At 46.5% G+C, this 21,151-nt stretch overlaps 1 protein-coding gene across 1 annotated transcript; it reads right to left on the reverse strand.

Moving 5' to 3' along the window:
• Positions 1-227: 227 nt before the first annotated feature.
• Positions 228-20,568, reverse strand: LOC122919397 (coiled-coil alpha-helical rod protein 1-like). The gene is given in 19 exon segments (XM_044268401.1): positions 228-541; positions 1,233-1,371; positions 2,881-2,985; positions 2,987-3,033; positions 3,368-3,469; positions 4,011-4,199; positions 4,418-4,548; positions 4,947-5,025; positions 7,037-7,149; positions 10,812-10,918; positions 11,909-12,019; positions 12,148-12,279; positions 12,721-12,834; positions 12,922-13,054; positions 14,284-14,459; positions 16,790-17,057; positions 17,720-17,897; positions 19,233-19,304; positions 20,483-20,568. Coding segments are annotated over 18 exon segments (2,277 nt in total). The 5' UTR covers positions 19,291-19,304; positions 20,483-20,568; the 3' UTR covers positions 228-446.
• Between the last annotated feature and the right edge of the window lie 583 nt (positions 20,569-21,151).

Below are 21,151 nucleotides of genomic sequence, written 5' to 3' on the forward strand. Positions count from 1 at the left end.
AGACACCCGGCACCACCGCCGAACAGCTGTATGAGGAGATGGCATACAAAGTGCGCACGTGCCATCTCCCTTCTCTCTTCCTGTCAGCTGCTGCTGTCCCATAGACAGAGCAGTGAGCAGGAAGAGAGACGGCACATGCGCACAGTCTCCTCATACAGCTGATCGGCGGTGGTGCCGGGTGTCGGACCCCCGCTGATCTGATACTGATGACCTATCCTGAAAAAGCCCAGAGAACCTCTTCAATAAAACCCCACCATTGTACGACAACTGCGGCTGGCTGCGTGTAGTCTTTGCGTTATACACTTCACAGCAGGACAACATGGTTCTACCATTTAATCTACAGAATTCATTCCCGATTGTGTCCTTTCCAGCAATATCTCAGTGTCTGACTGTAAGTTTGCAGTGGTGTAAAGTTCATACGGGGTGGAAATGCCATTGACTGCCATCTAGTGGCTGAAATCTTCTTCATCGTCATCTTCCTCATCTGCAAGTACAGAGGCTCCAAGGCTCTGCAGATTGGCGACCATGTTGGATATAGAATCTGCATTATAAAAGAAATAAAAAATAAAATTAAAAATAGTTAAACACAGGATATGTACCCCTAGTGATCACATTTCCATAAAAAAAAAAATTATATATATATATATGATACTTTGACATATATGACAATACTAACTCTGTCGCCATTCACTACATAGGTCTCACTGAAGGCTCTGTCAGCTGCAATTAAACCAAAAGCAGTTATAAGACGCTTCTGTGATCTCCTCCAGGTACCCAGCTGTTCCTGCTATATTAAAGACACTTTAAGGGCTCTTTTACACGAGCAGATCCCGTGCGGGTAATCCGCTGCGTGAAAGACAACCAAGCCCCGTTCCGGGCAGCAGAGACATGGAGCATTAACATGATTGATAACGCTCAGTGCCTCTCTTTGATCTTTTTACTACAAAATCACAGCGAGATAAAGTTGTCACCGTGATTTTGTAGTAAAAAGATCAAAGAGAGGCACGGAGCGTTATCAATCATGTTAATGCTCCGTGTCTCTGCTGCCCGGAGCCGGGGCTTGGATGTCTTTCACGCAGCGGATTCCACGCATGGGATCCGCTCGTGTGAAAGACCCCTAAAAACTCGGCACATACTTTACAATGAGCAGATTTAAAGCCCAGAACCATCCACTGTACAAAGTACATCTTTTTTTTTTTCCCACAGTGGCTTCTATTCCGCAGATAGTTCACCTTTAGCAGCTGGAGTACATCTGGCTCCGGCGTCTTCTGCTGGACTCAGTACGTAGTCGTTCACAATCTCTATGGACTGGACGGCTGACATCCGTGTTTTCTGGTAGGAGGCAAATAATCCTTCCTGCCGGAGAGTTGCCTGGAGGAGCACAAGCTTTATCACTGAATCTTCTAGTCAACCAAGTTAAAGAAAATCTGTAACCAGTTCCATCTGAGGGCGGCATAAACTGGCGACAAACCCTGAGCAAAGCGCTGGCTCATGTACTTGTACTGACTGCGTCCTTTTCTTAAAATCACTATTGAGTACATTCAATAGACTGCACAAGCTCCAGCAGCTCCCAGCTCTCCCCACCACTGAGAGGTCAATGAGTGCCATCAGGGGTAAAGAGCCGGAGGCGCACGAACACGAGGACTCCTGAAGTCAGTATTGAGCAGGTCCTGCACTCAGCACGCGCTGGAACTGTTCAATACAAAATTTTAGCAAAATGAATGGCCCAGTCCAAGTGTCTCAGCGTTTTGCTAAGGGTATCTGTCACCAGTAGTGATAAGCGAAGCGAGCTTCGGAACAAAACTGAGGTCTCTTCGCTCAAAACTTTGGAATAAGGCTGTACGGAGATTCGTCTCTGTACAGAATTAAAATGGACGGCCTCCGATGAGGTGAAGTCAGTTATTCGCAAAGGTGCGCGAGACTTCGTTGAATAACTTCGGTACTTGATTTTTAAACCAGGAAACCACTTTAAAACTTGGAACCGAACTTTGGTTCCGAAGTTTTGAGCGAAGCGACTTTGGACGTAGCATCCGAAGCCCTCTTTGCTCATCACTAGTTTACGTTACCCTCAGGTTCCCTTTAAAAGTGAGAATAGAGCTAACGATACAAGCACACACTGAGAAAGTTCTGCCCAATATTATTTCTTTGCCAAATCAATGATCCATGCCTCAGTCATGGTAGAATTTTTGTACAATCCCTAAATAAGGGATCCAACCATGTTGTCTGCAGTGCTAAAAATAAAATCAGTCTAGGGGGTAAAATAATGAGAAGACATGACTCCTAGTGGTATTTGAGTCTTCCTCTTCTGACCCCAAACGGCAGAAGATCCCCTCTATTAAGCCAAAGACCCGGGTGTTACCCTTACAACCTAAAATAAAAATGAGCCAATAGGATCCTGCCACACAGATCTATAGGTCTTCACAACATACCTTCCACCTCTCCCTTGGTTGAACTTGATGGGCTTAGGTCTTTTTTTTGTTCAACCGTATTAACCATGTACCATCTGGACACAATTAGGATTATCTAGCATGGGAAAACCTTTGTCTAGATATAGGACGTCCCCTCTGTATCCATCTAGCTTTTATACCAAATATTACAACCCAAGTAGATCCAGGATTTAACGATGTTTAATGGATCCTGTTATGTAACTTCCATGACCTCTATTAGCAGTCTTCAGCTAGAAAGACAAGGAGCGAAACTGAGCACTTTTCTCCTTTCCTTCAGCAATCAATTGGATTCTCTCTCTGACATGTCACAAGTCTGGTGAAGGTGCCTTCACGCTGCTCAGATTTGTACATCCTAAAATTGATTTAGGTGGAGTTCTCCTTTAACACATGATAAGCGATCATCATAGACACGTTTCTAATTTGGTAGACTCACCATCATGAGATTTTTATCTCTTTCTGCATCTCGTAGTTGGCGGACAAGTTGTTCCTCTCTCACTCGAGCGGCATCTTCTATTGTACTTGTGGTTTCCTGGCTCCGCTGTCTTCTCTCGCTGTATCTGGCGTTCAGTCTGTCTCAAAGCTACAACTGTGTGGAAAAAGGAGAAATTTACCCTAATCAATTCAAATGTCCCCGCTCCATTCACGCAGGATCCGTGTCCCCTATGTGAATAGAGCGACAGGTCAAGAAAGCACACCACCTGGGTTTATCTCTAAGGGACTGCCTGAGACAGCCGAGTACAGCTCTCCAATGGAGTATGCTCGACCGTCACTCCATACAAATGGGTCCCCCATTCTCATAATCAGTGAGGGACCCAGCAGTTGGACCCCACTGATCGAACAGTTACCGGTGCATAGGTGATAGCTTGTTCTAACCAGAATACCCCTTTGATGTATGAACCCACAACATGGGAGAGACTAACCTGCTTTAGTGTGCTCTCTTCTGGCCTCATGTAGATGCTTCTCCATTTGAGCCATCTGCTGCGTTGTGTTTTCTTCTATGGCTCTCACTTTGTCCTGTAGCTCTTTAAAAAGACAACATGGATAAAACTCCACTCCATCTATGGAACATTATATTCCAGCAAGGCAATGACCCCAAACAAAGACTAAATTGCCCATGAATGCCCTACAAACAATGTTGCCGATGTCCTAGGGTGGCACCCTCATGTAACTGGAGGGGGTTTGAGCAAAGGTGCCTCTTCCAAACAGTCACATGAAGGGGTCAAGAAGGTATACCTCAGTTTATAGTAATACATCTAAATCACATTCTTGATATGATTATTACCAGCACGATTCAGAATCAATATAAAATAATCAATGAATAAGGTCCTGTGGTCAGTGGGTACACTTTCTATAGGCCACTGAAGCCCCCATGGACAAGTATGGCACGGTTATTGGTAGAAAGCAGCCATGTGTTCTCATGGTGGACAACCCCTTTATGGTTGGAAGTGGAGCTGAAGGAAGCTTTACTGACACACACCTACCAATGACAAAAGGAAGAAGCCTATTGTGTAATTGCCCCTTTTGCCCCCGTAGGCACAGTACAGCACACATCCGGCCATTCACCTTTCTCATAGTCCTCCTTCTGATCCCGCAGTTGCTCTTGCAGTTGTGTTGAGGTCTCGCAAGCTTCCTGAAGTCTCCTCTCAAGGTCCACAACCTGTTCTCTCAGGACACGCTCCCTCTCTTCTGTCTCATGAAGTGAAGAGCGCAGAAGAGATGCAGTGTGGTGACAGGCCTCGATTTCTGCTTCCACTGCGCAAAGGAACACGAAGGTCGAAATTAGATCTGGTAACCCTAGATTTAACAGAAGTCCACCAAGGCCAGTCCAGAGGGACAGAAGCCATACTGTACCCGACACCAGCCACAATACTACAAGGATAAGAACTTTTCACGAAATACATATCCAATCTTGGAACATTATACCTGGAGGATGTGAAGTAAAGGTTTTTTTAGGCCAATGTCCTACTTACGTTTTTCTCTGGTCTGTGTCACTCTGCCCTCAATGATTAGAGCGCTGCGCTTGAGCTCTGCACTCAGACGGTCTCGCTCCTCATTTAGGAGACTCACTTCAGCCATTAGATCCTCATAGGACAAGCGACATCTGCAGACGGCACATCCCGATTAATGAAAGAGCACATACCACACTCACCCATCACAGGCCCCGACTGTAAGACCCCAATCACAGGCCCCGACTGTAAGACCCCTATAATGCCTTGGCATGAGGAGGTGTTACAATGCTGACAAAGCACTAGATTGACAAGGACGCAGTTTTAGGAAAAATCTAAGCAATGCAGAGATTCTTGCAATTAGACATTGACCACCGCATCTAAAAGGTTAAAGGTCTACGATCGTCCTTAAGCAGCAGAAGCTCGGAGGCTATGTACGGCAGAGGTCATCAAGGGGTTAAAGCAGGAAAACTTCTATCCCGCTACAGATAAATCTGTCGTGCAATATGCCCCTCACTCAGCATGCACACCACTCTGCATCCCGGTCACTCACATGTCGTCCTCTGTCGCCGTGTTACCGGCCTGCTCTTCTCGTCCCAGCTTTGTCAGGGCCAGTCTCTGGGCCACCAAACCTAAAAGAGGTAAAATGCAAAGCGGTCACAACGAGGCAGTGCCCTATGTAAACCTCCAGTGCACAGGAATAAGTCAGTGGTGAAAAAGTAAATCACTGCAAATACAGAACAAGAGGGATTGGAAAATCGGGGGGGAAATAATACAGGTAAATGACAACAAAATGTATTTTTCACTACCATTTATTTATTTTTTTCCCTTTCATTTTCATTTTTCTTCCCCATTTTCCTTGAGCCATAACTTTTTTTTTTATATCTCCATTCACATGGCTGTATGAGGGCTTATTTTTTGTGCGACAAGTTGTACTTTCTAATTCCACCATTAATTATGGCATAAAATGTAATGGGAAGCGGTAAAAAAAAATTCCAAAAGGGGTGAAATAGAAAAAATATATATATATTTCTCCACCGTTTTACGGGCTTTGTTCCCACGGTGTTTTGTTTGCGGCAAAACTGACCAACGCCCTTCATTCTCTGGGTCAGTACAATTACAACGATACCCCATATGTATAGGTTTTTTTATTACTAAATAGTGTAAAAATTAATTTTAACTTTAATAAAAAAAATGTTTTGTTTTTGACATCACCATATTGTGACCCCCACATACTTTTTTAGGGTACTTTCACACTTGCGGCAGGGGATTCCGGCAGGCAGGTCAGTCGCTAGAACTGCCTGCCGGACCCAGCAATCTAGACGCAAACTGATGGCATTTGTCAGACGGATCCGGATGGGGATCCGTCTGACAAATGCATTGCAATACCGGATCTGTCTCTCCGCTGTCATCTGGAAAAACGGATCTGGTATTATTTTTTTTGCATTTTTAAAGGTCTGCGCATGCGGAACACTTATTCCGGCACTAATACACTTCAATGTAAATTAATGTTCTCAGTTGAAAAAACGTAAGAGGGACTGAACTGATGCATCCTGAATGGATTGCTCTCCATTCAGAATGCATTGGGATAAAACAAACCAGTTTTTTTCCGGTATAGAGCACCTGTGACAGATCTCAATACCAGAAAACAAAAACACTAGTGTGAAAGTACCCTTATACTTATGTCTACTGAGCCGTTTAGGGGCTCATTTTTTGCAGGGCAATCCGTAGTTTTTATTAATGCCATTTTTGAGTGTGCATGATTTTTTGATCACATTTTATTTCATTTTTTTGGGTAAGAGAAGCAATGAAAGAAATAGCAAATTGGCAATTTTTTCCATTACGCCATTCGCCGTATTGGAAAATTTGATTTCTCCATTTTAATAGTATGGGCGTTTTCGGTCACGGTGATACCCATGATGTTTATATTCATTGTTATTTAGGGATTTATTTTTTAATCATATGGAAAGGGAGGTAATTCAAACTTTTAGATTTTTTTTTTTATATATTTAACTTTTTTTATTTTTTATTTTGTTCTATCAGGGATTTTTAAAATGCGATTTAAACTGAATATTATTAATTTCTTATCCTGGCCTGCCATCTGGTGGCCAAAATAAGAATCGTAGCATGAACACTTTCAGCCTTGTCAGTGAGACTGAAAGTGTTCAGCGCAACTACCGATGCCCCAATTGGCCGCATGGGGCATAGGCAGGAAGCCTGGAAGCGCGAGCTTCCGTGTTTTTGCACATTTAGATGCCGTGATCTCACTTGATCACGGCATCTAAAGCATTTAATTGCCGCGATCGGCATTATTGCTGGTCACGGTAATTAGCTGCAGGTCTCTGCTGTTTGAAACAGCAGAGATCTGCCGGCCATGGCACCCGCTGCACGTGCAAGTGGCTGCTCTCCCCCCCCCCCCCCCCCCCATCACCAGATGTTTTGATCCGCACGACAGGGAGATGCAGCGGTGGCCGTGTAGGGATCGTCTATAGGAGGGGCCCGGGCATTGTGGGGGGTATTTGTACTACTGGATAAACCCTTTAATTCCCAGAAACCCCCTTTTCATGTCACAGGAAACACAATCCTGCATATTAAACCACAGTGAAGAACGGATCGTCAGCTCTTCGGTTCTTCCCCTCTTACCCTGTATCGTGTCCACTCTCTTGGTAGCGAAGGTAACCCTCTGTCCCAGCGTCACCAGTTGCTGCAATGCTCCCCGGAAGGAGTTTTCTTGTTTGTAGAAAGCCTGTGCAAAACTGACAGAGCAACCGAAATGAAGTCGAACGAATGAGGCACATCACAGAGAACAAAACTAAAATGATGGAGAAGACGTTGACTTCCCAGGAGTTCATATGGGATGAGTCCTAGGTTTAAATAAGTATCTGTCAGCAGGAAGCTCAGTATGAAACCATGAACAATGTTGGGTAGGGCCTGGTGAGCATCATGTAAGAATAACTATTACACGGTCCTAAGTTGCTGCAATGCAGGGAAATAGACTTCCATTCTGATTTACAAATGACGATGAAGTGCACGGAGGGCAGGCCTCAGCCCCATGTTGCACCCTAGCTCTGCCAGCAAATCCCTCTCATGGTTGAGTCACAGGACCAAGCTTCTCAATTATCCGCTCACCTGCACCTGAAATCTCAGGCTAACACCATGCATTAGTGCATCGGGGCATGCACAGTAGAGATCTTTGCCGCAGGGTCAGGCGCAGAGTTGCACTGCGCATGCGCCAAAGTTCTAATGCAGGACTCTAGTCATTTCAGAAATTTCAGGCCCAAGAAAGGAAGATGCAGAAGCCTGGCTCTGTTGACGGACCATGAGAGGGAGTTACTGGCAGAGCAAAGGGTTGGAGCTATGGTGCACCAAGGTGACCTTAGTGCACTTTACTGGCCATCTGCATACTGGAACACAAGTCCTTTTCCTCCACACTGCAGTCATTGAGGACAGAGTAAAAAGTTTTTGTTTTGTTTTTATCAGAAAGATTGTTATTGTGTTTTCATACAAGTACACACAATATACAATGTAAGATGTCAATGACAGTCCAAACATACCGGTAACGTGTAAAATGATCACGTATTCATAGCAGTGTACATATACTTCTTACTAATCCCTCCCCACGAGACATGTATAACAAGAATCAAAGCAAAAACATAGGTGTCTCGGTAGAGACCCCCTTGGAGCTGCGGCACCACACTAAACATTGGTAGACAAAGCAATGGGCAGCGCCCTCCAACTACTGTGGAGATTCAACAGGGAGAGTATATGGTCCAATCCGCCTATCAGCGCGTTATCCCCCTAGTAAGTGTCAACCAGGAGCTACATAGTCCATCAACAGTTAATCCAAGACCCCCAGATAGCCTTGAATTTAGAAAGGCAATTGCACTTTAAATATACCGCCCTTTCCAGCCTCGTGAAATATACTCAGCGATGACAGGGGCTGTACCCACCTTGCAGTCTCTCTCGCTTGGTAGAACATTCTATTGATTCCCACAATAAAATCGGGGCATTCAACTGATCAGAATCAAAGATACCAAAATAGGCACATTTTAGGGTTGGGCATAAAAACTAGCACTCTATACCTCATTTATTAATCTCAACATCACTCTCCTATAGGTTTGCAGAGTATGGCAGTCACACAACATGTGTATTAAGTCTGCCTCCAAATCTCCACGGTTGGAGCAGCACGAGTCTCGCCTAATCCAGATTTTAAAAACAATGGGATTTTACAGACCCTATGAATGAGGAATAGCTGCAACAGTCTAGCCCTGTGATGGCTAACCTCAACACTCTAGCTGTGGATAAACTACGACTCCCAGCATGCACCATTCATTTCTTTGGAGTTCTGAGAACACCCAAGCAAGTGTACATCTTGAGAGTTGTAGTTTTACCACAGCTGGAGTGCCGGAGGTTAGCCATCACAGGTCTACCAGCTTCACTCAGGGACAGTCTCGGGCTCAAAACTAGAGTCTTCTCCCATTGGGCATCGGTAATGGTCCCAACATCTTTTTTCCCATTGTGACTTTACCTTGTGAGGAAACATTTTAAAAAATTCGGCATGGAGAGATTGGTGGACCGTGGAGATGGCTTCTTTTACTGTCCCAGATGCCACCATCGGATGTATACGATGTCGTCAATAGTTTGTATTGAGCATCTAATGCATGCCGTAATTGTAGATATTTGTAAAAGTCACCAGAAGGTAAAGCAAACTCCTTTTGTAACTACGGATATTGTTTTAGGGAGTCATCAGAATATAACCGGTCAATGTTCCAGATCCCTCTCCAATCCCAATCTCCAGATCCGCATCCGGATGCATCTCACAAATGCTTTCAGTCAGCGGATTCGGCGGGCAGTTCCGACGATGGTACTGCCCACTGGATCACACTGCCGCAAGTGTGAAAGTAGCCTTAGCCAAAACTTTCTTAGCCCTTGTCTAAAATAAAGAAATCACCAAATATCAACACTTGTTGGGCACTTATCCACTCATTCCAAAACTGAACCAGTACCGGAGCAAGGATCTCCCCTTCTACCGGATCAGACCTCTTTTCCTCCACCATTGCATCCAATCAGGACAATCTTATAATGTAAAGAAGAGCAGATCAGGGGAATCAAGATTTGTCTCCAACCCTCACATAGAGGACCCAGGAGATAAAGATATATATATTAGGGAAGCAGGAGTACCAGCAGAATCGAAATCTAGGTAAGAGCAGTCAGAGAAAAAACGCCAGCACACCACCGGCCATACTGTGCTTTTTAAACTGCTCTTACCCCCTCCCCCCGGAAGGCCAGCGCATATGAACGCATATCCAGCCGCATGTTCAAACCGGGAGTGCGTCATGTGAAAGTGACACTCGCGCTTTCTCTGTTTGGACCGCACGCTGAGGGGAGGCTGCGGAAGACATGTTCCCCCATGGATCCGGGCCGCATGCAGTGGAATGCAACACCCCCTCCTAGGGGCTGCTTCCTTTGATCCTTTAAACTCCGGACATCACGTGGCCTCACTCCCATGGAGGAGCGCACCCACCTGCCGCAAGAACCAAGTGGAAGTCCCGGACAACCACCGGCTCCTAGGGTCCTGCCAGCCCATCCTCTGGGCGATAGACCCCAACAGGTATACTACTACCTAGTCCTCCAGAACATATCTGGAATTTCCAGACTAGCGGTACTGACCTGAAAATAAAACTGCGGGTCTCCCACTCCAGGGACAGGAAACCACTGAGGTGGGAGAGGGGCTCAGTCTTTTTATTTTGCAGGTTTCCTGTCCCTGGGGCGGATCCTCTCTCTCTGTGGTGCCATCGTGGGGGAAGAAAAAAATAAAATTATAGGAATATGTCTGGGTTTAATCTTTAATTTAGCTAATAACGGTGTTATATTAGCCTCAGTACATGTATGCAGATTAGAGTAGAGGATACGTCCACTTACAGATATTGAAAGGAGCTCACTACTTTCAGGTTTGTGCGATTTAGTCACAGATCCTGCGGGATCGAGTCTAGCGGCATTATGAAAGACTTGTTCTAAAAGTAGCCCAGAGTGCATGCCAAACGAGATCAGGGAGATAATTGGCTCAATAATGGAGGCCACATATAGCAGCACATCATCCACATACAGAGATATGCGCTCTTCCATGCTTCCCCTTTTAATGCCAATAAAAAGTATTGTTCGATGATGCTCACCAGGCCCTGCCAGGCAATGTGCTTGGTTTCATATGGAATTTCCTGCTGATGGATGCCTCTTAAACGAAACCTGTCAGCTACTTCATGATGCCTTCTTTGCCCAATCACTGAGCATAGGGAGAAAGCTGTCAGAGGCTGACGGGCAGCATGCATACAACGGACTCATTGCTCCCATCAGGCTGCATCCTAGCGATGGGAAACTTCACAGCCCTGTTCTATACATTCAGAATGAGCAGCGTTCATACCTGTCGATCATTTGCTTTAGTTTTAGCACCGTTTGCTCAGCTTTTTCCGCTCGGCTGGACAGGGAGGTGGCTGTAGCTTGTGCCGCAGTCAACTTGTCTTGTAAGCACTAAAAAAAGTCAGTTATTATCATAGACATCATCCTCTATACACTATATATAGTCTTATATAGCGTTTATACAGCAAATGCATTTAAACAGATTGTTAAAGAGGACCTTTCACACGATATGACTTTTCAAAATCAGTACCTGGCACTGTAGCCAATGTTTACTAGATGAGATAGGGCACATTTTCCCCTGTGCCCGGAGTTCTGTTTGGCACCCTGTACACTAATCAAAAGCATCGGAACAGGAGGAGGAGATGCCAGCATTCCTCAGGGGAGGTCTCCTTCTGCCTGGCTGTCAGCTGTCCAATCACAGCGGACCGCGTCATAACCAGGGAGAAGGTGAGCTGTTTTTTCTCAATGGCTGGGGTTCCGTGGGCCCACCAGAGGAAAATTTTCTTGGGGCCCAAGCTCTGTATCATCAATAAAGTGTGATGGGTCTATTTCTTTGATTCAAAACCTTTGTGGCAAGCGATAAGCTCCAAATGTGTTTTTTTCTCCTAGACTTTTGTGGCCTATGATAGCTTCAGAGACTGAGCCCACCAGAGGAACCAGTCGATGGCAAGCTGGCTCATTCGTCCACGGCTTTGGTGATATGGTTACTTACTTTACTCCGTGTGTTATCTTTTGCATATACAGTATATCTCGTGCTAAGCCTAATTTATTCCCGGACCTCAGAATTCACGGTAATACAACCACATTGCTTTATCTGAGGGAATTCTAAGCAGCATTAATAGAATGCATATTTAAAGGGTAACTGCACTTTGAAGAAACTTAAAATGTCATAGTGACAGAGAGATGGCATTGTCAGTGCTTCACTCTCCTCGTTCTAGTGTCAGTTTGGGGGGGGGGGCTTAGCACTCAGACCCCCAGCAATCATTACCTTTCATATGTCCCTATGACATATCAAATGTTTTTTTCCAAATGCAGGTACACTTTAAATAAAAGTACCATAGTGACAAGTCAAATGATTGCACGCTGTATATCCTTACTTACTTTGTTTCTGACCCTCTCCATCTCCAGCTCTGCGGTGCGGTCTTGCATGGCATGCGAGTAGATTGCTAGCTGCTGACTGCTTTCTTGCAGAGAATTTTCCAGAGAGCAGATCTGGAAAAAAAAAAAAAAAAGTACAATGCATAATAGCACTAAAGGATCAAAATGTTGTTGACCATTATTATGCATACATCCCACTGCCACTTGACAGCTGCCCTTCCATGTGTGCCCCCCATGATCACCTTGTCTTGTATCTTCCTACTGTCATTCTCCCGGTTGATATCTTCTGACTTCAGCTGAACCATCAAACTGAACACCTTCTCCCTCCACAGTTTAAGCAGCTGCTGAGTCTTCTGTCCACCCAAGTGTTTATCCTTAGAAAATATTATTTGAATAGTGAGGCAAATCATATCCACTTAGCCTGAATGTAGTGACTTCACTTACCGGGCTGCATATTTAAGTGAAGAGAAAAACATGCCCTAGAATGACAACTTATCCCTTATCCACACGATGGATAATGTGTCTGATGGGTGGGGACGCAACTGCTGGGAATGAGAATGGGGGGTCCCATATCCCCTGTTAGTGGTGGTAGAGCACGTGCACTGCTGCTCTGTTAAAAGTCAATGAGAAAGCCAAAGATGGCCCACTATATCGCTCAGGTACTTCGGTCAGTCCTATTGAGTCTGAATGGAGCAGCAGTGTACATGCTTGACCACCACTCCATTCAAACAGGGGGTCCCCCACATTCTCCCAGCAGTCGGACCCCACCAGACACTTATTACCCATATTACCCTACCCTTTCAGTCTGTACTTACTGCTTTTTTACAGAGATCACTTTCCTGCAGGGATAAAATGTGTGTGAGCGATGACAGCCGGGTTTGCAGGAGTGACATAGAAGTCTGCAGAGCATCTCTTTCTTTCTGCAAAAGCTAAAAACATGCAAATAGACTGAAGTAAGTAAAGCCGCTTGCTCACATTTACAAGAACCTGTCCCCATGAATATGACGGCGTTTCACCTGTATTGTATTCTTCAGTTCAGTCTTTTCCCTCTTCTGCTCTTCCACTTGTTGATCCGGAACAAGCTCGCCTATGTAGGTCCGCAGCTGCAGCACCAAGGTCTTCTGGGATTCCAGCTCTGAATGGGACCGACTAAAAGTGACACAACAACAGTATTAATGACCCTTGTAGTTACACCCGACATGTCCAGACTAGGAGATAGATGAATGCAGGGCATTGCTGCAAAGCCTCACGGTCTCCAATCTCAACAGCAAGGGTTCCTAAAAGGATTTCAAAGTTTTCTTTTTACAGACACGCTGAGTGTACATTGCTTTTCAAGTAAACTTCTGGTTTTATAACATATTTGCTTCGTCACATGTTTACATATTTAAGGGTCCATCAGCTGAAACCCTAAACCCATTTTTAGAACCAGGGGCGGATTGGTCATAGACCCTACAGGGAAATTTCCTGGTGGGCTGATGTCCAGGGGGCCACCGGGCCCTCCTCACAGCTGCTGGTCGGGTACATAACAATCTGATGGTCTCAGAATTGATTAATGCCAGGAGCATCCGGAACATATGCACCTGGTCAATGGCCACCGATGCCCTCCAGGACGCAACTGTATCAACAACCCCAGGATGAAACAGTTAAATACTGTGGTGAGGGCAGCAGTATTTTGTGCCGCACTGTGGTAATCGGTTCTGTTGGAGTGGTACTTTGTGCTGCACTACAGGATTGCAGGGTATGCCATCTTATGTTGCCCTGCCTTCTTCCAATTTGGATCTGCCTACAACATGGGGCCACGTTTAGATTTATTTCCAGGGCCGCTTTGAGTTCCCAGTCCGCCCCTGCCTAGAACGCAGGGAGTGCAGATCTGCAGGCTTGTTCTATTGCTACCGTACACCAAGGAGAGCTACTGATGACTATAATCTGGCCTGTCCATAACATGGCTGTGGATAATGTGGATCACAATCATGTGTTTGGTCACATACTCCTTTATCCACAGCCATCTTATTGATAGCAGTGCCCTCCCGACGGGACAAGAGGCTGGCCAAGCTAGGGTGTGTGGCCTCAGCAATAAGGAAAACGGCCTTAAAGTTAATAGAAGAATATAAGTGGCATCACTAACACTCAGTAGCGATGAAGCATCCAACCGTTGTAATTTTGCTGCCATAGATTTCTGAATTGTGCCTTCTCCTAACAGTCCCAGTGATTGATATGCGATCTAATTATCAAAGGGCTGGTAGCGGCTTACCGACCCCCACCAATATAATCTTCTAAAGCCAGGTTCCCTACATCAGTTCTTTTTTTATGCCTGGACACAGCGGATGACACTTTGCGCACTATTTGCACCAGTCCGGTATTCACAGCGGCCCCCGCACCTGAAGTCCGCTTCCAGAGCCTCTCTCTTTTCAGTGGTCACTTGGAGCTCTTCTCTCAGATGCTTCACCTCCAGTATTTTCTCTTCCCGTTCTTCTCGGAGCTGTGATTCCAGGGCATGCACTCTGATCTTCAGCTTGTCAGACTCCATCTTGTGACTCTCCGTTAACAACTGCAGCTGTTCAGAAGAACGTGAGATTCGGTGATAAATGTTACACACGAGGGCGACTCACGCAGGACATGGGTGCAACTAGATGAGAGCTAAGGTCTCCTGCACTAGGCGGAATTTCACCACCCAGGACTGTGGGTCTCAGGCATTATAACAGTTGTCTACGACATGGATGCCATAATGTAGTCGAGTAGTCACCATATTCCTATTGTATCTTATAAGTGTATTTTAACAATTATCCAACGGCTCTCTGAGGCTAATTTTCATTACATCCTATTTTATGTATCTAATAGTATTTTTATTACTTTCTATTTATACAATTGTTCCATTTACCTTTCAAATTTGTAACGATAACTATTGCCACATTTATTCTAGGTAAAATTCTGCCATCTACTGGCCATCTGCACGAACTTCCTTTTATCTCAATTTTTATATAACTACCGTAATTCCACGCTTTCCTGTAATAATTCATGTTAACGTACTCCATACTCATTTCACTAATCATGGTCTTTCACAATTTTTGCTGTTTTAATTGACTATTCCCAGATGTCTGGCCATGACCCCAGCCCCTTACCCTTTTGGCACGCTCCATGTCTTTTAAAATGTGTTAAATGTATATGGATGTGATCTGAAGAAAGAGCTAAAACAGCTCCGAAACGCATTATCAACTCATCCTAATAAACTACTTTCAACAAAGAGTAGCGCACAGATCCCCTTTGTGTTGCCCGCTCATCTCGCTGCTATTGAAGGTCGGCCAGCTCCTGGACCCGATTGGCACGACCGGCAGACTCAGCTCCGCTCTCTTATGCCCTTCAGAGTGTTGCGCCTCCCCACTGTCTTCTTGCTCCCGTCACCTCACAGGTCCTTCCTATCAGCGCGTCTCCCCTTCCTTCATTCAAGGGGTTATGCCCTCTGCATATTCATGGTACATCCACAGGATATCCCATAAATATCCAATAGGAGCAGGTCCCACACGGCATGTGCAGCTCTCTCCATTCACTGCTATGGGACTTCGGGCCCATTCACATTACCGTTTTTTTCTTTCCTCATCCGTGTGCTAGCCGCTTCCATAAGTCCACATAAAAGATAGAACACGTCCTATACTTGTGCGCGGCCCGATTCAAGTCTATGGTTCCGCAAAAACATGCGTGTGTTGCGTATGCAATATGTATTTTGCGGATCTGTGTCCGCAAACTTTAAAGGGGTTGTCCGGGCTTTTTCGATTGATGACCTATCCTCAGGATAGGTCATCAATATCAGAATGGCTGGGGTCTGCTTCTGCTGTCCCATAAACATACAGCGGATAGCAGGAATAGAGAAGGGAGACGGCACATTCGCACTGCGCTCGCAGTCTCCTCAAGCAGCTGATTGGCGGGGGTGCCGGGTGTCGGCCCCCACCGATCTGATATTGATCACCTATCCTTAGGTTTGTTTTTTGTGGACATGCGGAAGATTTTGCTGAACAACTAAGATATTTGCAGACCGTAAATAACACACGGCCGTCTGAATGAGCCCTTATGAAAATAGCTAGCAAGCTGAATGGCTACATTCAGCCAATCTGGAGCTCCCATAGAAATGAACGGATAGAGCCCAGCATGTGCAGCCACCTCTCTATTCCCAATAGCATGCAATGGGCACGGTTCTTAAAGGGGTATTCCCAGCACAGACGATGGGGGCATATCACTAGGATATGCCCCATTGTCTGATAGGTGCGGGTCCCAGAGGTCCCAAAGGTTGTGGAGGGTGCACTGCACATGCGCAGCTGCCCTCCATTTTTGTTTCTATGGGGCCACTGAAAATAGCAGAGAGCTGGTTTGGCTATTTCCCTATGCACATAGCTTACGCTGCCAACGCTCCCATTCATTTCTATGGGGGGAGTGCTTGGCAGTGGCCGGACGCCGGGAAACCCAGGGTCCTCCAGCCACCACTCTCCCGCACCTATCAGACAATGGGAGCATATCCTAGCGTTATGGCCCCATTGTCTCTGATGGGAATACCCCTTTAAGATAGCAGCATGTCCCAGAGGTAGGACCACATCACTCAGACATAAATGCCCAGATGGGACAACTTCTCTAAGGACCGATTCAGACTTTGGCATGAAAAATCTTGGCCATAACACAGATTTTTAATATGCAGTGAGGTCTGGACATCAGTTACTTCTATGGGTCCGTGTGCAGCTTGTTGTGCACATGGACAAAAAAAATAAAAAAATACAGCCATCCGAATTAGGCCTTAGTCAAAAAAGGCATTCATAAATAATAGACCCTTTACAAACCAGATGCAGCCGAGATATGGAACGTGACAAGGACTATGATGTCCTCCCTATTCCCACCACTTGCCTTCTGCAGCTTCTCAATCTCAGCAGCCTCCTTGGCCTGTCTTTTCCTCTCCTCTTCTTGCCTCCTCCTCTCTTCTTCCTGCTCAGCCTCTCTACATGCCCGCTTTAATGCTTCCATTTCTTGTGCCAACCTCAGCCTTTCTTCTTCCTTCTGTTGAGCAACAGCTACCAATTTTTCCAGTTTCTGGATTTCCCTCATTTGATGGGCAATAATTTCCAACGCCTTGGACTCCGATGGTGGAACATCTGGCAGGTAACGATCTAGAGACCTGTAGAGGACATGGACAAAGTGACCATTCAAAGGGTAGCATGGTGAGATGTAAAGACAGTTAGCACTTATTCATTTCCTTCAGATATTCCCTTCCAGGAATTGTGTCACTACCAATAGGACAAGGGATGTGTCTGATCCCTGGGAATAAGACCGCTCGGCCCCCTGGCAAATCACATGAACAGGGGGGCTGTGATTCCGTTTCCGATGGCCGTGCATGTTCACAGCCAATCCACTCAACCGTACGGGTCTTCCAGAGATAAGCGAGTGTCTCCCATAACGTTTAATGGAGTGGCAGCAGACATGCGTGACCACCACTCCAGTCAACAGGGGAGCACAGTTCCTGTGATTGGTGGGGGTTCCAGCAGTCAGATTAGGCAATTAACCCCTATCCTATGTATAAGGGATAAGTACTGTTCTTGAGAAAGCTCCTTTAATGAGCGCAGTGTTGTATGTACACAGTCATGGGAAGTCTTAGGCTTTGTTCACACCAGTGACCGATATTGGGTCCATCGGGTTTGTTTTTTCTATTTAGTTTTTTTTTTGTACCAGACCCTGGCCTTAATGTGAACAGACCCATAGGGAGATGGAAAATATTTAATACTAATAATGCATTTGTGAAAAAAAATTAAAAACTGGTGCCATAGAGGCAGCTTCCAGTACCTGGCCCTCGCACCCTCTTTCTCTTGCCTCTTTTTCAGCACCTCATTCTCCTCTTTCAGTTTCGTCAGTTCTGTTAGAAGCTCGGCCTCAGTAGATGGTGGAACGGGCGAAGAGAGCGGAGGAGCCGGCCGCTGGCGACGGGCTTCAAAGTGAGAAGGTGGAATGAGTCCAGTGTCACCTGCGCAGGAGAAGCAGAAAGAAGGAGACCGCACAGGTGTCAATGCAGACCTGTGAGATATGAGAGGGGAGATGTGTGGAGGGGACAATGGCATACAGCAATGGCAAACAGGGCCCTAATATCTGGGAGCCCATAGGCCTCGTGCAGCAAGAATTATACATGGCGGTGCTGCGACTTACACGAAATGCACACTGATGGCTGAAGATCATTGTTACAATGGATTTTTGTTCTTGGGGAAAGGAAGGGGGTAACTGGTCCTCACTGAGGAGATCCAGACAATGCTTGAGTTTTGGAACATGGATTGATGTAATGCCTATAGATCCTATAGAGTGTGATGTACAATGAACATGGAAATCACGGAGGGATGCTCCTTGCTCGTAATTCCTCCATCAGCCAGAATGGAGGACCAATGCAAAGAGCAGCTCCTAGAGGATTCTGTGCCACCAGTTACTACATGGTCGTCCATTCGCTTAAAGGGGTTGTCCCATTAAGGAGACAGCTTGTCTCCAGTCAACTCTTTGGGACAAGCACGCGGCTATATCCAGCAGCCACATAGAGCCGAGCGGAGAGAGAGTGCACGCCTGACCCCCTGCTCCGTTCAAAGGGTCCATTCAAACGTCCGTATGTGTTTTGCGGATCCACAAAACACCGGCAATGTGCGTTCTGCATTTTGCGGACCACACATTGCTGGCACTATAATAGAAAATGCCTATTCTTGTCCGCAATTGCGGACAAGAATAGGACATGTTCTATTTTTTTCAGGGAAAGGAATTGCGGACCCGGGAGTGCGGATGCGCATTTCCGGGCCTGGACAGCACATAGCGTGGCCCCATAGAAATGAACGGGTCCGCAATTCTGTTCTACAAAATTCAAAACAGAATTGCGGACGTGTGAATGGAGCCAAACCGGAAGAGTGGGCTCCCAATATCAGACACCTATCCACTAGCCTGTGAGATGAGCGAGGGGGCTCCCTTTGTCAGGACCCTTATCTGCCTTGCTGGCTATAAAGAGCGTTTCTAACCCTGGAGGACCGGATACTTTCAAGCATTACACAGTCAGTCCATTGATTTGAATGAGAACACCTCCTGTGGTGGCGCTGCGGGGGAATTGCCAGGGTGCCCCATGGGTGATCGGTGGGTCCAGGCAGCAGGAGGACCCATCTAACAATAAATTAACCGCAGGGTCTTCCTTTTCATAGGTGACATGTAGCAGAACATAAGAGCCTGTTGTGTGGGCAGGATTGGGATTTTTATACCCAGGTGCCACATTTCTCACAGTTGGTGAGAAGGTATGAGGTCACAGAGAGGACCACCCATCATCCCCCCCGATTCTCACCTCGTCCCCTGGATGATGTCAAGAACACAGGCGGTGGATTTAGGGCTCTCTTCTCCATCGTTGCTCAGGTCCCTGCAGGACGTAAGAACACAGTGTTACCCTCTGTATACTTAGGCCTCTGTTCACATCTCTAACGCTTGGCTGGATCCGTCATACGACCAATGGCGCCCAACCGGCCGCACTGACTTACATGTGCATGGGAAGAACTCTAAACAGAGCCGGTGGAGAACTACAACGTTCAGCATGCCTTGTAAGCCACAGAAGTGCATTGTGGGAGCTCAGCATTAAGGGAAACCCTATTTTCTGGAACTTGGGAGAGAGACATTGGCGCGTTTCAAATTGCACAGGAGAGAAAGTAAGTGGCGTATACAGCCTTTCAGCATCTTGCTCTGGGGAACAACTCCCTGCTGAGTATTTTATGATCAGCGGACATACGCAGGCGGGATTACATTCATCAAATCCGTGTGAGGCCTCTTGCACACGACCGTATGTATTTTGCGGCCCGCAAAAAAAATACGGATGACGTCTGTGTGCATTCCGTATTTTCAGAACAGCTGGTCCCTAACAGAAAAGTCCAATCCTTGTCCGTAATGTGGACAATAATAGGACATGTTCTATTTTTTTGCGGAACGGAAATATGGAAACAGAATGCACACTGAGTAACTTCCGTTTTTTTTTGCAGACCCATTCAAATGAATGGTTCCGCAAAAAAAAAAAAAAGGAACGGACACGGAAAGAAAATACATTTGTGTGCAAGAGGTCTAAAGCCTCAGACAAAAAACTGACGATTCGTCCTGAGGGGATCCATATTCTACTCCTGGAAACCCCTTTAAACTGACCCTGGGATACATTCGCATGACTGTATGTGTTTTGCGGTGCGCATATTGTGGATCCGCAAAACACGGACACCGGCAGCATTCCTTCTGCATTTTGCGGACCGCACATGGGCGGACCGATGATAGAAATGACTATTCTTGTCCACAATTGCCGACGAGAACAGGACATGCCTCATCTTTTTTGCAGGGCCGCAAAACGGAACTACCGATGCAGACAGCACACGGTGTGCTGTCCGCATCTTTTGTGACCCCCATTAAAATGAATGTGTCCGCATCCGAGCAGCAAAATTGCATAACGCATGCGGACCCATTCATACAGTCTTGTGAATGAGCCCTAAGCACCCATTATACTGAATACCAGAGTTTTCACTGCAATGTATTAGCCACCCATGGGTGTCTGCTTAAGGTACACACCGGGAGACGTTTCTGTAGGGGTCCTGAGGACTCTCCTTGTGATACGCGTGAGTCGCCCCCTTGCCCACTCCGGGGTCCAGAAGCCATGGCCGGCAGGGGTACACCACCAATGAGGCCAGGTGAGGCGATCGCCTCAGACAGCACCAGGTAGGGGCCCCGGGGAGGCACAGCGACAGGGGCCCCGGGGAGGCACAGCGACAGGGGCCCCGGGGAGGCACAGCGACAGGGGCCCCGGGGAGGCACAGCGACAGGGGCCACATGGGGCTCTCCAGGCTGCTCTTCCCAACAGGAGTGGAGGCAAGCAGTCAAAGGTCAGGTAGTGGGAGAGGCAGCAGCAGCACAGCCGAATGGAGGCCGTCAGCAGGTAGGGTTGCACGGATGCAGCGTTTGGGCTTTCGGCAGAGAGGGCCACAGGGACCCCCTTCTAGAGAGGACACCTCAGCCAGCAGATAGCATATGGCAGTGTCTGAGACAGGAATACCCTTTACATTTACCGCATAAGTTCACGCTATGCAGCTCTCCCCTTGCCCCGTCTCAGCTCAGACAGGCGGCCGTCAACCCGGGAAACACAACTGAAACAGCCGCCATGACTTTTTTCCACTCCCCTTAGCAACCAAACCGAGGATAGCAACGTCAAGCCATTTGTCACCCAGTGTTCAATGCCAATAA

The sequence above is a fragment of the Bufo gargarizans genome, chromosome 9 (genome assembly GCF_014858855.1).
Source record: "Bufo gargarizans isolate SCDJY-AF-19 chromosome 9, ASM1485885v1, whole genome shotgun sequence".
NCBI classification, from domain to species: Eukaryota; Metazoa; Chordata; class Amphibia; order Anura; family Bufonidae; genus Bufo; species Bufo gargarizans.